We start from the raw sequence: 12,039 nt of genomic DNA on the forward strand, positions 1-12,039 counted from the left end.
TTTGAAATTTTGGTAAAGATTTTCACAAGAATCAAGGAATTTGATCCTAGATTTGGCTTCATGGGCCACATGAAATCATGTGGCGGGCCGGATCTGGCCCCTAGGCCTTGAGATTGAGGCCTTAGATTCTAAGTTTTGACGTGAAGCCAGTCACAAGTCACATATTACCAATGACAAAACTGCTTTTCACTGCATTTTTGTGTGTCATATAATAATAATAAACTAATATATTAAACCTCTTAAAAACGACATCCTATACCTTTTGCCAACGACGTACGCAATATTCTAAGAGTGAGCAGGAAATTAAGCGATCGCTATCTGGAATCTTTATTAATGAGCCCAAGTGAAATTGGCCTTCATTTATGGGCTTTCACTTACCTTGGACGATACGATCCGGTTGTCTGGGAATCGTTGTTGTATGAAGGCTTCCGCTCCTGGAGGAGGCTCCTTGTGTCCAATGTAGACTGTTCTGCTATCCACCCAGTTTTCCTCACCCACACACTGCCAGGGAATTTAACATAAATCTCAGATGCTATTCAGTGAATTCAAAGAAGCTTTACTAGCAAGCGTATTATTTTGATTGTTTCACAAGTTAGAGATTAAATTTAAATATCAATAGTGGCATGTCATGTGACACCAAACGTACGATATTTCTAACAGGCAATAGTCGAGCTGATTGGGTTTTGTCCTCAATGAACAGCGGGTTTTGTTTTCACAAACATGACACAACATGGTGTCTATGATTCGGACAGGTATGGGGACGATGCAAAAACTAATTTACTCAGAAAATCCAAAGTGTGAACAATGAGAATTAAAACTGCTAACCCCAAATTTTTGCTTCTTTTTGTCTTTTCTTGAATGTTGTAATTCTTTGGTCATCTTATTACTAACAAGCACAATGCTTCAAAATTTTTCTCTTATTAAGTAGGCTTTACACAATCAGGATTTTTGGGGCCGATCACCAATCATCAATCGGCAAGTTTAAAAAAACGATAACAGATCATCAATCTGATCACAACATGGAGTAATGAGTGGATTTAAATTACTTGTTAATTTACTGTATATACTTGTGTACCTTAATTAATTGATCAATAAATATATATTTATAATAAAGAATGTATCTTTTTTCATCTATTTAGCTAGAGAGACATAGTGACAAACACAACAAATTAATGTTCTTCTATTAGATAGTGTTAAGTATATACGTCAATTTTCTTAACTGCTTATCCTCACAAGGGTTGCGGGAGTGCTGGAGCCAATGCGAGCTGTCATCAGGCAGGAGGCAGGGTACAGCCTGAACTGGTTGCCAGCCAATCGCAGGGCACATCGTGACAAACAGCTGCACTCCCAATCACACCAATTTAGAGTGTCCAATTAATGTTGTATATTTTTGGGATGTGGGAGTGCCTGGAGAAAACCCACGCAGGCATGGGAGAACATGGAAACTCAACACAGGAAGGACCAGGATTAAACCCGGCACCTCAGAGCTGTGAGGCCAACGCTTTCCAGCTGATCCACCATACCGCCCCTAAGTATATACAGTACAGCAATAATGTATCTACGTTTTGTGACAGTTTTATTTCCAACTGTAAAATATGTTCCTTGGCGCCATAAAGATTGTAAATCACTGCTCTAGTCAGGTCAAGTATTCTAATCACTCAGGTCATACCAAAATAACAACATGATGGAAAAAATGGGTGCTAACTTACTGGAATAAAATGACTTTATTGTAATAAAATAACTTCACCCACACCGAAACTTTAGAGCATGATTTGACATAATGCTAACATGTTTACACGCAGCCGTTAGTACTAGCACTACTTTGCGAGGCAACACAACGTTTCGTTGCTTGTTTGCGAGGTGTATTAAAAGTAAGTAAGTAAGCCTTGAAAGAAACTTCTCTCCTGAGAACCAGTGACCACCAGCACACATTTCCCCCAATTTTGTCCTTACAATACAGTTAGTGCGATCCACTCTCGTTGACGTTGACACAGTAACGAGTGTATCCGGTCCCATTTGAATTAGATAGATAAAGCCAAATGATCATTAAAAATGGGGTGCGGTGGTGGTGGTTTTTAAAACAGTAATCTGACATAGTGCACGTGTGAAAGAGCAAATTTTTGTCTGTCTCAGATGTGATGTCTGCCCCCACGGGATATATATATATTTTTTGTAAAAATAATTTTATTGGCTGTCAGATATTTACAGTTCTATGTCAAAAGACACCCTGGAAGGCTAAAAATAACATGCTTTTGTATTCAAATATACTGGACACGATGGCAATGAAGAGTAAATTTATTTCGCGGAGCAGATCAGCGCATTATGACAATAAAGCCAATCAACCAATCAGCAAAAAATGGTCATGATCAGCCAATACCAATACACTGTATCACTGATTAAATTGGGGTAAAATTCTATTATTAAGACCATGATGGTCATTCCTACGGGTACAGTACTAACAAACTACTAACAAATAATGAGGTAAAAGAGCTATACTATTGCTGCTCTTCAACCAGAAACATGGAAGCCAGATGTTTTTCCATAATGGAACATGTCGAGGTGACATCACTTTTTGTTAAGGGTTGGATTTTGAAAACATGGCCAATGTAGCTCAACTGAGAACATTTTGCTATGTGAATAATACAAATATCCAATAGAAAGACTGAATCTCATCATCACTTTTTGTCTCATGAACACAGGAAATTGATTTACTTGACTTTATCCAAGATTGAGAGATATTTTTATCCTCGGAACTACAGTCCCGTGAAAAAGTATGTGCCCCATTCTTGATTTGTGTTTTTTGTTTTTTTAAATCTATGACACACACAATTTCAAATCATCAAAACAATTTTAATATAACGCAGAGACAACTCAAGGAAATACAAAATCTAATGTTCATATGACAATTCAATTTATTAAGGCCCAAAAAATCAAAATCTTTCTCACCCTCTGTGAAAAAGTACCAGTAATTGTCCCCTAAATCTAAAACCAGTTTGTGCCACCCTTGACAGCAATAACTGCAATTAAGCATTTGCAATAATTAGTGATGCGTCTTTCACATCGCGCTGGAGCAATTTTGTCCCACTCTTCTTTGCAGAATTGTTTCAACTCCGCCATATTGGGGGGGTTCTCGAGCATGTACGGTCCGTTTAAGGTCATACAACAGTATCTCAATTGGATTTAAATCTGGACTTTGACTTTGTCACTCTACAACCTTTGCTTTTTTTTGAGCCACTCAGAGGTGAACTTAGAGCCATTCGGAGTTGGACATGCTGGTGTGTTTCAGATCGTTCTCCTGCTGCATGATCCATGAGCAGTTGAGTTTGAGGACATGAACTCATTTGCCTTTGTACCCAGAGAACATGTCTGTGGAATCTCCTGAGCGACATATCTATTAATAATATTTGGTGGCTTGAGACTAATGCAGCCCTATGGGGGCACAAACCAGTGCAATCTGTAGGCCGGTCCGAAGCCCGCAGAGGGTTGCGTCAGGAAGGGCATCCGGCGTGAAAACTGTGCCAAACAAATATGAGCGTTCATCTAAAGAATCCCATACCGGATCGGTCGTGGCCCGGGTTAACAACGCCCGCCCCCGGCACTGCTAACCTGCAGGGCGTCGGTGGAAATTCAGCTACTGTGGGTCGAAGACAAAGAAGAGGAGGAAACCGGATGCAGCGTCAGAAGAAAAAGAGGAATGCACAGAGCCTACAACTGAGAACCATGTGGTGGAAGCTGAGAAAGGAAGAATGTTGTGCGGCCTTCCGGAAAGAGGTGAGACAGGCTCTCGATGGACAACCGAAGCTCCCGGAAGACTGGACGACGACAGCCAAGGTGATCAGAGAGACAGGCAGGAGAGTACTTGGTGTGTCTTCTGGTAGGAAAGGGGAGAAGGAGACTTGGTGGTGGAACCCCAAAATACAGGGAGTTATACAAGGAAAGAGATTAGCGAAGAAGAAGTGGGATACTGAGAGGACTGAGGAGAGGCGAAAGGAGTACATCGAGATGCGACGTAGGGCAAAGGTAGAGGTGGCAAAGGCTAAACAAGAGGCATACGAAGACGTACACCAGGTTGGACACAAAAGAAGGAGAAAAGGATCTCTACAGGTTGGCCAGACAGAGGGATAGAGATGGTAAGGATGTGCAGCAGGTCAGGGTGATTAAGGATAGAGATGGAAATGTGTTGACTGGAGCCGGTAGTGTACTAAATAGATGGAAAGAATACTTTGAGAAGTTGATGAATGAAGAAAATGAGAGAGAAGGAAGAGTTGAAGAGGCAAGAGTGAAGGACCAGGAAGTGGAAATGATTACTAAGGGGGAAGTCAGAAAGGCACTACAAAGGATGAAAAATGGAAAGGCAGTTGGTCCTGATGACATACCGGTAGAGGTATGGAAGCAATTTGGAGAGATGGCTGTGGAGTTTTTGACCAACTTATTCAACAGAATACTAGCGGGCGAAAAGATGCCTGAAGAATGGAGGAAAAGTGTTCTAGTTCCCATTTTTAAGAACAAAGGGGATGTTCAGAGCTGTGGGAACTATAGAGGAATAAAGTTGATGAGCCACACAATGAAGTTATGGGAAAGAGTAGTGGAGGCTAGACTCAGGACAGAAGTAAGTATCTGCGAGCAACAGTATGGTTTCATGCCTAGAAAGAGTACCACAGATGCATTATTTGCCTTGAGGATGCTCGTGGAAAAGTACAGAGAAGGTCAGAAGGAGCTACATTGTGTCTTTGTGGATCTAGAGAAAGCCTATGACAGAGTACCAAGAGAGGAACTGTGGTACTGCATGCGTAAGTCTGGTGTGGCAGAGAAGTATGTTAAAATAGTACAGGACATGTATGATGGCAGCAGAACAATGGTGAGGTGTGCCTTAGGTGTGACAGAGGAATTTAAGGTGGAGGTGGGACTGCATCAGGGATCAGCTCTGAGCCCCTTCCTGTTTGCAGTGGTAATGGATAGGCTGACAGATGAGGTTAGACTGGAATCCCCTTGGACCATGATGTTCGCAGATGATATTGTCATATGCAGTGAAAGCAGGGAGCATGCAGAGGAACAATTGGAAAGATGGAGACATGCACTGGAAAGGAGAGGAATGAAGATTAGCCGAAGTAAAACAGAATATATGTGCGTGAATGAGAAAAGTAGAGGGGGAAGAGTGAGGCTACAGGGAGAAGAGATAGCGAGGGTGGACGACTTCAAATACTTGGGGTCAACAATCCAGAGCAATGGAGAGTGTGGTCAGGAAGTGAAGAAACGGGTCCAAGCAGGTTGGAACAGCTGGCGAAAGGTGTCTGGTGTGTTATGTGACAGAAGAGTGTCTGCTTGGATGAAGGGCAAAGTTTACAAAACAGTGGTGAGGCCGGCCATGATGTACGGATTAGAGACGGTGGCACTGAAGAAACAACAGGAAGCTGAACTGGAGGTGGCAGAAATGAAGATGTTGAGGTTCTCGCTCGGAGTGACCAGGTTGGATAGGATTAGAAATGAGATCATTAGAGGGACAGCCAAAGCTGGACGTTTTGGAGACAAGATTCGAGAGAGCAGACTTCGATGGTTTGGACATGTTCAGAGGCGAGAGAGTGAGTATATTGGTAGAAGGATGCTGAGGATGGAGCTCCCAGGCAAAAGAGTGAGAGGAAGACCAAAGAGAAGGTTTATGGATGTGGTGAGGGAAGACATGAGGGCAGTTGGGGTTAGAGAGGAAGATGCAGGAGATAGGCTAAGATGGCAAAAGATGACAAGCTGTGGCGACCCCTAACGGGACAAGCCGAAAGGAAAAGAAGAAGAAGAAGGTGGCTTGAGACTGGTCAGCGCGCAGTTGCTGCCCATGACATAACATGCACAGAGGACCATTCAAAAGGGGGTGTCAGGGGCCTGGCCAAGCTCCTGCCCTGGTCGGAGCTGCCTCCGGCAGAAGCTCAACACCTGCACCGTACTGTATTGCGGGTAATTAGGCCAAGCATATAAGCCTTGAGTTTTTCATTCCCAGTTGCCAGGTCATTGTTTTTGAAACTACAGTAGTCTGCGTGAGTATACGAGCTTCTTGTTATGCATTAGTCTTGTTGTCATGGCCAGCTTTCCTAGGCGACAACAGCTAAGTCAGGTCTCGTTTTTTGCCTATAAGTTATTCAACAATGTGTTCATGTTTATGGACCTTCCCTGTTGCCTTGTGTTTTTGTGCCTCTGCCTTCTTTGGACTACTTAACTGTGCATGACATTTGCCTGGAATAAATCCTCTTTCAGTACCATGTCACTCCCTCTGAGTCCTGCATTTTGATTCAGCCCCATGTTGTATGAAAGTGACGGAACATTGTATGATCGTGACGGAACAAACTGGACCAAGCAGAAAACATGGGGTCGCCAGTCACACTGGCGGTCACGCCGTCGGTCTGCCTCCCAACGCACACAGCCTGTTGACCAAGCATCCTCTGTCTTTTTGTCCTCTCCCACCTTGCCGTCTGCACCACCCATGTGTTATGATTATTCCCCATGCCCGACCCTTTCACCACCACATGTTTTGCTGGACTCTGATTTTTCTGATTTTGAGGAGGACCTGGACTTACCACCACTTGACCACCTGGTTGATTCTGACTTGGATACTGATTTTGGTTTTTCCCTCCCTATTTTTAGTCCCAATAAATTGTTTCAAGTCCCCCGTTTTCAGCTCCCATGTGCCTAAGCCCAAGTCCTCCTCCTCTGACCTTTTCTGAGGCACCTGTTTAGCCATTTATCCAGGGCCCCCACGTGGTGGCCAGAGGAGGTGCCCAAGTAGAGCACAGCTTTATGCCTCCCGCTACACTCTGCCCAAGCCACACCAAGCAAAATCTGCCAGTCAGTCAACTCATTCTATATCACCCATGTTTCCCAGTTCACCTTCACGAGTCTATGTAAACTCTGCCACCCTCGTATCCATGCCTACCAGGCATGGTTCGCAGCAGGCAGAGGAGGCACTTGATGACCCCCAGTCGCCTCTTGCTCCTGTCTCAGCGTTGCCTGACCCCCAGGTGCCTCTTGCTCCTGTCTCGGCGGTGCCTGATCCCCAGCTGCCTCTTGCTCCTGTCTTGGCAACGCCAGACCCCAACTGCCTCTTGCTCCTGTCTCGGCAGCACCTGACCCCCAGCCACCTCTTGCTCATTCTTCGGTGACGACCAACACCAAGATGCCTCTTGTTCATGCCTCAGTGGCTACCAACCCCAAGCTACCTCTTGAACATTTCCTCGGTGGCAGCCGACCCCAAGCCGCCTCTTGCTCCTGTCTCAGCGGCGACTGAGATCCATCCATTTAGAGTGTCCAATTAATGTTGCATGGTTTTGGGATATAGGGTGTGGGAGGAAACCGGAGTGCCCAGAGAAAACCCAGGCAGGCACGGGGAGAACATCCAAAATCCACACAGGCGGAACCGGTGTGACGGTCTGAGCGCTCCCAGTGCTGAAAGGTCTTCGTTAATGCCCATGCGCGTGGAATTTTTTTAATTTTTTGAATTTTCTACTTTTTCTACTTCCGTGCCAGTCTGAAACTTCTCCATCCATGCTTCGTCCGCGTGTTCATTTTCACTCCGCTTCCCTGTATTCATTTTCGCTCTGCGTGCATTTCGCTGTGGACATCTCACAAAGCCGAACACAGTGAATGAAAGAATACAGAAACAAATGCAAATGTATTGTTTGTTATCTATCAACTAGAAAGCACATTCCAGCATTGAACAAGAATCAACAGAGGATTGTTCGGGCTCAGTCACGAAGGCACATTTGAGAGAGTGAAAGTAAGTGTCATATCACTTTCACACGGTGAAATTACCTCATATTGTCAGCAGCATGCAGAGCTTTCATTCACAGTGTTCGGCTTTGTGAGACGTTCATAGCGAAAAGCACACGGAGCAAAAATGAACACACGGAAGCAGAGTGAAAATGAACACGCCGAAGCGGCATGAAAATGAACACGCGGAAGAAGCATGGATGGGGAAGTTTCAGACTGGCATGGAAGTAGAAAAAGTAGAAAAAAATCCAAAAATTCTACCCGCATGCACATTAATCCCAAGGGGACTTTCCAGCACGCGGGAGCGCTCAAACCGTCACACCGGGACTGAAGCCTAGACCTCAGAACTGTGAGGCCAACGCTTTATAGCTCCCGTCAGACATTAATTTGTGTAAAAATGTGAAGTGACAAAGTATTGAACACATGAAGAAAGAGAGCTGCCAAGAAATCATCGAAAATCTATCAATAATCAAACAGCAAGCCAGCCCCTTCACACCAGTCCAGACATTTTTGAACTCATTAGTTTCCCATTTGGAAGCATGCAGGTAGCGAGGTATTTCATTTTTAATTGAATATATATGTGAAATGTAAGACAGCTAAGTTTAATTTCCAGTTAGTTGAACTATGAACTGAACCAGGCACTGAATTTTTTAAACAATGAACTGAATTTTTAACTAGTTTGCTTCATACTGTAGTATCTCTTACTGATAAAGAAGTCTAACCGCACCAGCTGGATTGGATCTCTTGACGGGCTGGTTCTGGCACACAGACTATAACATAGGTGTCAAACTCAAAGCCCGGGGGCCAGGTTCGGCCCACCAGATGATTTTAGTTTAAATCCGTACCAAAATTTCAAATTTTGATATCATAAATGGTAAGGTTGAGATATTGCAAACATTTTTGGGTTCCCAAACATCAACATTAGTTGAAAAAACCGGTGGAATGGTGGGTCAGCTGGAAAGTGTTGGCCTCACAATTCTGAGGCACTCCCTGTGTGGAGTTTGCATGTTCTCCCTGTGCCTGCGTGGGTTTTCTCTGGGCACACCGGTTTCCTCCCACATCTCAAAAACATGCAACCTTACTTGGACACTCAATTGCCCCTAGGTGTGATTGTGAGTGCAGCTGTTTGTCTCTATGTGCCCTGCGATTGGCTGGCAACGAGTTCAGGTTGTACCCCGCCTCCTGCCCGTTGAAAGCTGGGATAGCCTCCAGCACTCCCTGCGACCCTTGTGAGGATAAGCGGCTAAGAAAATGGAAGGATGAATGGATGGTTACACACTCATAATAGCTCCTAGAGGGAACCTATAACTACAATCTGGCCCTCAACGAAAATGAGTTTGACACCGCTGGGCTACACATTTGACACCCGCTCAAAATTTTTCGTAGGTGCGAACACGTGTGAATAATTGTTTTTCTCTATGTCCCCTGTGACTGACTGTTGAACGGACCTTGGTTTACCCTGCCTGTTGCTCAAAGTCAACCAGAGTATGCTACTAATGGATGTGTGGAATGTGTCTCATTAAAAAAAAAAAATACAGATGAATTCAAGTCTTAACGGTTTCTTTCCTTTCCTTCTCATTTGCAACTGAGACGCTCAATTGCCCATGTGTTGGGGTAAAAGAAAGTTAATTCAAAAATAGTAACATGGCTTAAGACTTTAGCCATGTAATTACTTATGACTTAACTTTTTTTTACATCTGCCTGCAGCAAATTAGATATACAAAGCTATACAGAATGCCGGCCAGCGTAGCATCATTGTTCCTTATTCTCGTACCAACCTGTTTCTGCTTCCCATGACAATTTCCCAAAAACCTCTGACAGTGGCACATGGAACAGTAACTCTCAGCTTCAAATAAATTGATGTAGTCTAAAATTTGGTATCGAACATATCTTACGAGCACTTTTACAGCCCTTTAAAGTAGTCATTACCAAATTTCTTTTTTTTGTGATCACAAATCAGTAAGTAAAATTTTCTCAAGGACTGTGTTTTACAGACAGTGATAGTGGCACTCACAGTACTGTACCGTACTATGTATTTGATGGCGAGTAATTGTCCATTTCTACAGCCACATTTGTGGTCCATGTCCTTTCTATCTCTCACCTCTCTATGGAAGGCTTCTTCTAACCTCCAGCTCGCTCTGCTATCGATTGAGTTCAGCTTCCACTCACTTTCAAGATTTTTGCACGAGAGCTTTTCTGTGTTTCATCTACTCAGATGGCATCCTTATGAAATAAAGCTCTGCTTATACAATGAAAGCTGCCAGTGTGAGTTGGGATCTTCCACATTTGTTTGTATCTGGAGACATTGGGCTATTCTGAACCTTGGTAATCTCTTTGAGCTGTGTTTCACATTTCAGGACGTGATGGATTTCAGAAGTTTATTTATAGCTTGAAGGGAAATATTTGTGGTGGAGGGGAGATTAATGACGTGATATTATAAACTTTATATCTGTCTGCCCAAATCAGTGCCATACATGGGGTTAAACACAGAGACACACAAATAACCTGACCCAATGTTGTCCCTCTTGTCAGATATATTTAAGTGAGAAAACAATCTCCAAGACTCCTATTGTTTTTCACAATTCAATTTCCTCACATCTGTCAGGGACATAATTGTAAGCAGGACATGGACCCGCCCATTGGAGATAGGACACACTTCCTATAATCTCTGACATGGGCCAAACACCCCTCAGTCCCATCACTGACATAGTACCCCTGAATCCTAATTCTGAATTTTGTCTTGCATTGCACTGTCTTGCTGGCATAAGCAGGGCCATCCATGAAAAAGACGTTGCTTGTTTGGCAGCATCTCTTTCTCCAAAACCTCAATCTACCTTTCCCATAGGTGTGAATGTGGTCACAACTGGATGTTTGTTTCTATGTGTAATTGGCTGCCAATCAGTTCAGGGTGCACACTTCTGCCCTAAGATAGGTGCGATAGGCTCCAGCACTCCCGTGAGCCTTGTGAGGATATGTGGCTCAGAAAATGGATGTATGGACTTGTTCACAAAGAGGTGACCCTCACTCCATCTTTGCTTGTGAAATTCAGGGAAACTCGTTTTAAACCCGATCATGGCACCCACCTCTTCCCAATTAGCCTGTTCACCTGTGGAATGTTCCAAACAGGTATTTGATGAGCACTGTCCCCGCTTTTTGGAACATGTTGCAGCCATAAAATTCCAAGTTAATGATTATTTTCTAAAAAAAAAAAAAAAAAAAGTTTATCAGTTTGAACATTAAATATCTTGTATTTGCACTGTATTCTAATAAATATACATTGAACATGATTGGCAAATCATTGTATTCTATTTTTATGTTTATTACAACATCCTAACTTCATTAGAATTGGGTTTTTAGTCTCAACACTGTTTTCATGTCTGTGACATATAAGTTAAGCCCATGTGTCTGGTGTGTAAAGATAACCCACAGGACAGTAATATCACAGAAACAGACAGACCATTGTTTCTACGCAGCTTTTGAGCCTGAACCATTGTTGTCATTGATAGCCACCATCTTTTACCACGTTATCGCTCTTGCAAACGGGCTGTGACACAGACAAAGTCAACATAGGCAAAGGATGGTGGCCTGTTTTCTGTGCTGCTGCTCACACCTGAATGAATAAGACAATGAAAACAATAAAAAAACAGTCAGCAATAAAAAGGCCAGGTTTGTGTCAAAGACATCAAGAAATGTATGACTATAACTTCTTTGTACTAAGCTAAGATCAAACTAAAACTACAGCAACACCTCAGAGGGAAGGTTTTGGTTTTGCATTTACGCCCAGCAGCAACATATGGAATCTTGGAATTTTATCAGGATCCATATTCAGACATATAACAAATCCACCCATCCATTTTCTTCGCCGCTTATCCTCACAAGGGTCACGTGAGTGCTAGAACCTATCCCAGCTATCAATGGGGAGGATGCAGGATACACCCTGAACTGGTTGCCAGCCAATCGCAGGGTACATCGAGACAAACAGCCGCACTCACAATCATACCTAGGGGCAATTTAGAGTGTCCAATTAATGTTTCACGTTTTTGGGATGTGGGAGGAAACCAGAGTGCCCGGAGAAAACCCACAGAGGCATGGGGAGAACATGCAATCTCCCCACTGGCGGGCCGGGATTGAACCCAGGTCCTCATAACTGTGAGGCCAACGTTTTCCAGCTGCTTCACCGTGCCACCATGTGCAAAAATATATTACAAAAAGATCATCATTTCCTGTTTATTTTTGATGCAAAAAAAATGGTTCACACTTTTGTGACCCACAAGGCAGATTTTTTGC

The 12,039-nt window shown here is 43.5% G+C and overlaps 1 protein-coding gene across 14 annotated transcripts in view; it reads right to left on the reverse strand.

Annotated features, from left to right (window-relative positions):
- atp11a (ATPase phospholipid transporting 11A) overlaps positions 1-12,039 on the reverse strand; it is a 76,478-nt gene that overhangs the window by 23,270 nt on the left and 41,169 nt on the right. For 13 of the 14 annotated variants that reach the window (XM_061804350.1, XM_061804336.1, XM_061804400.1 and 10 more), the window contains one exon: positions 379-501. In XM_061804350.1, the coding sequence (XP_061660334.1) occupies positions 379-501 (123 nt within the window). Of the gene's footprint in view, positions 1-378; positions 502-10,835; positions 10,951-12,039 lie in introns of all 14 variants that reach the window. The other variant, XM_061804342.1, reaches the window with a different exon arrangement.

The sequence above is a fragment of the Syngnathoides biaculeatus genome, chromosome 2 (genome assembly GCF_019802595.1).
Source record: "Syngnathoides biaculeatus isolate LvHL_M chromosome 2, ASM1980259v1, whole genome shotgun sequence".
NCBI lineage: Eukaryota > Metazoa > Chordata > Actinopteri > Syngnathiformes > Syngnathidae > Syngnathoides > Syngnathoides biaculeatus.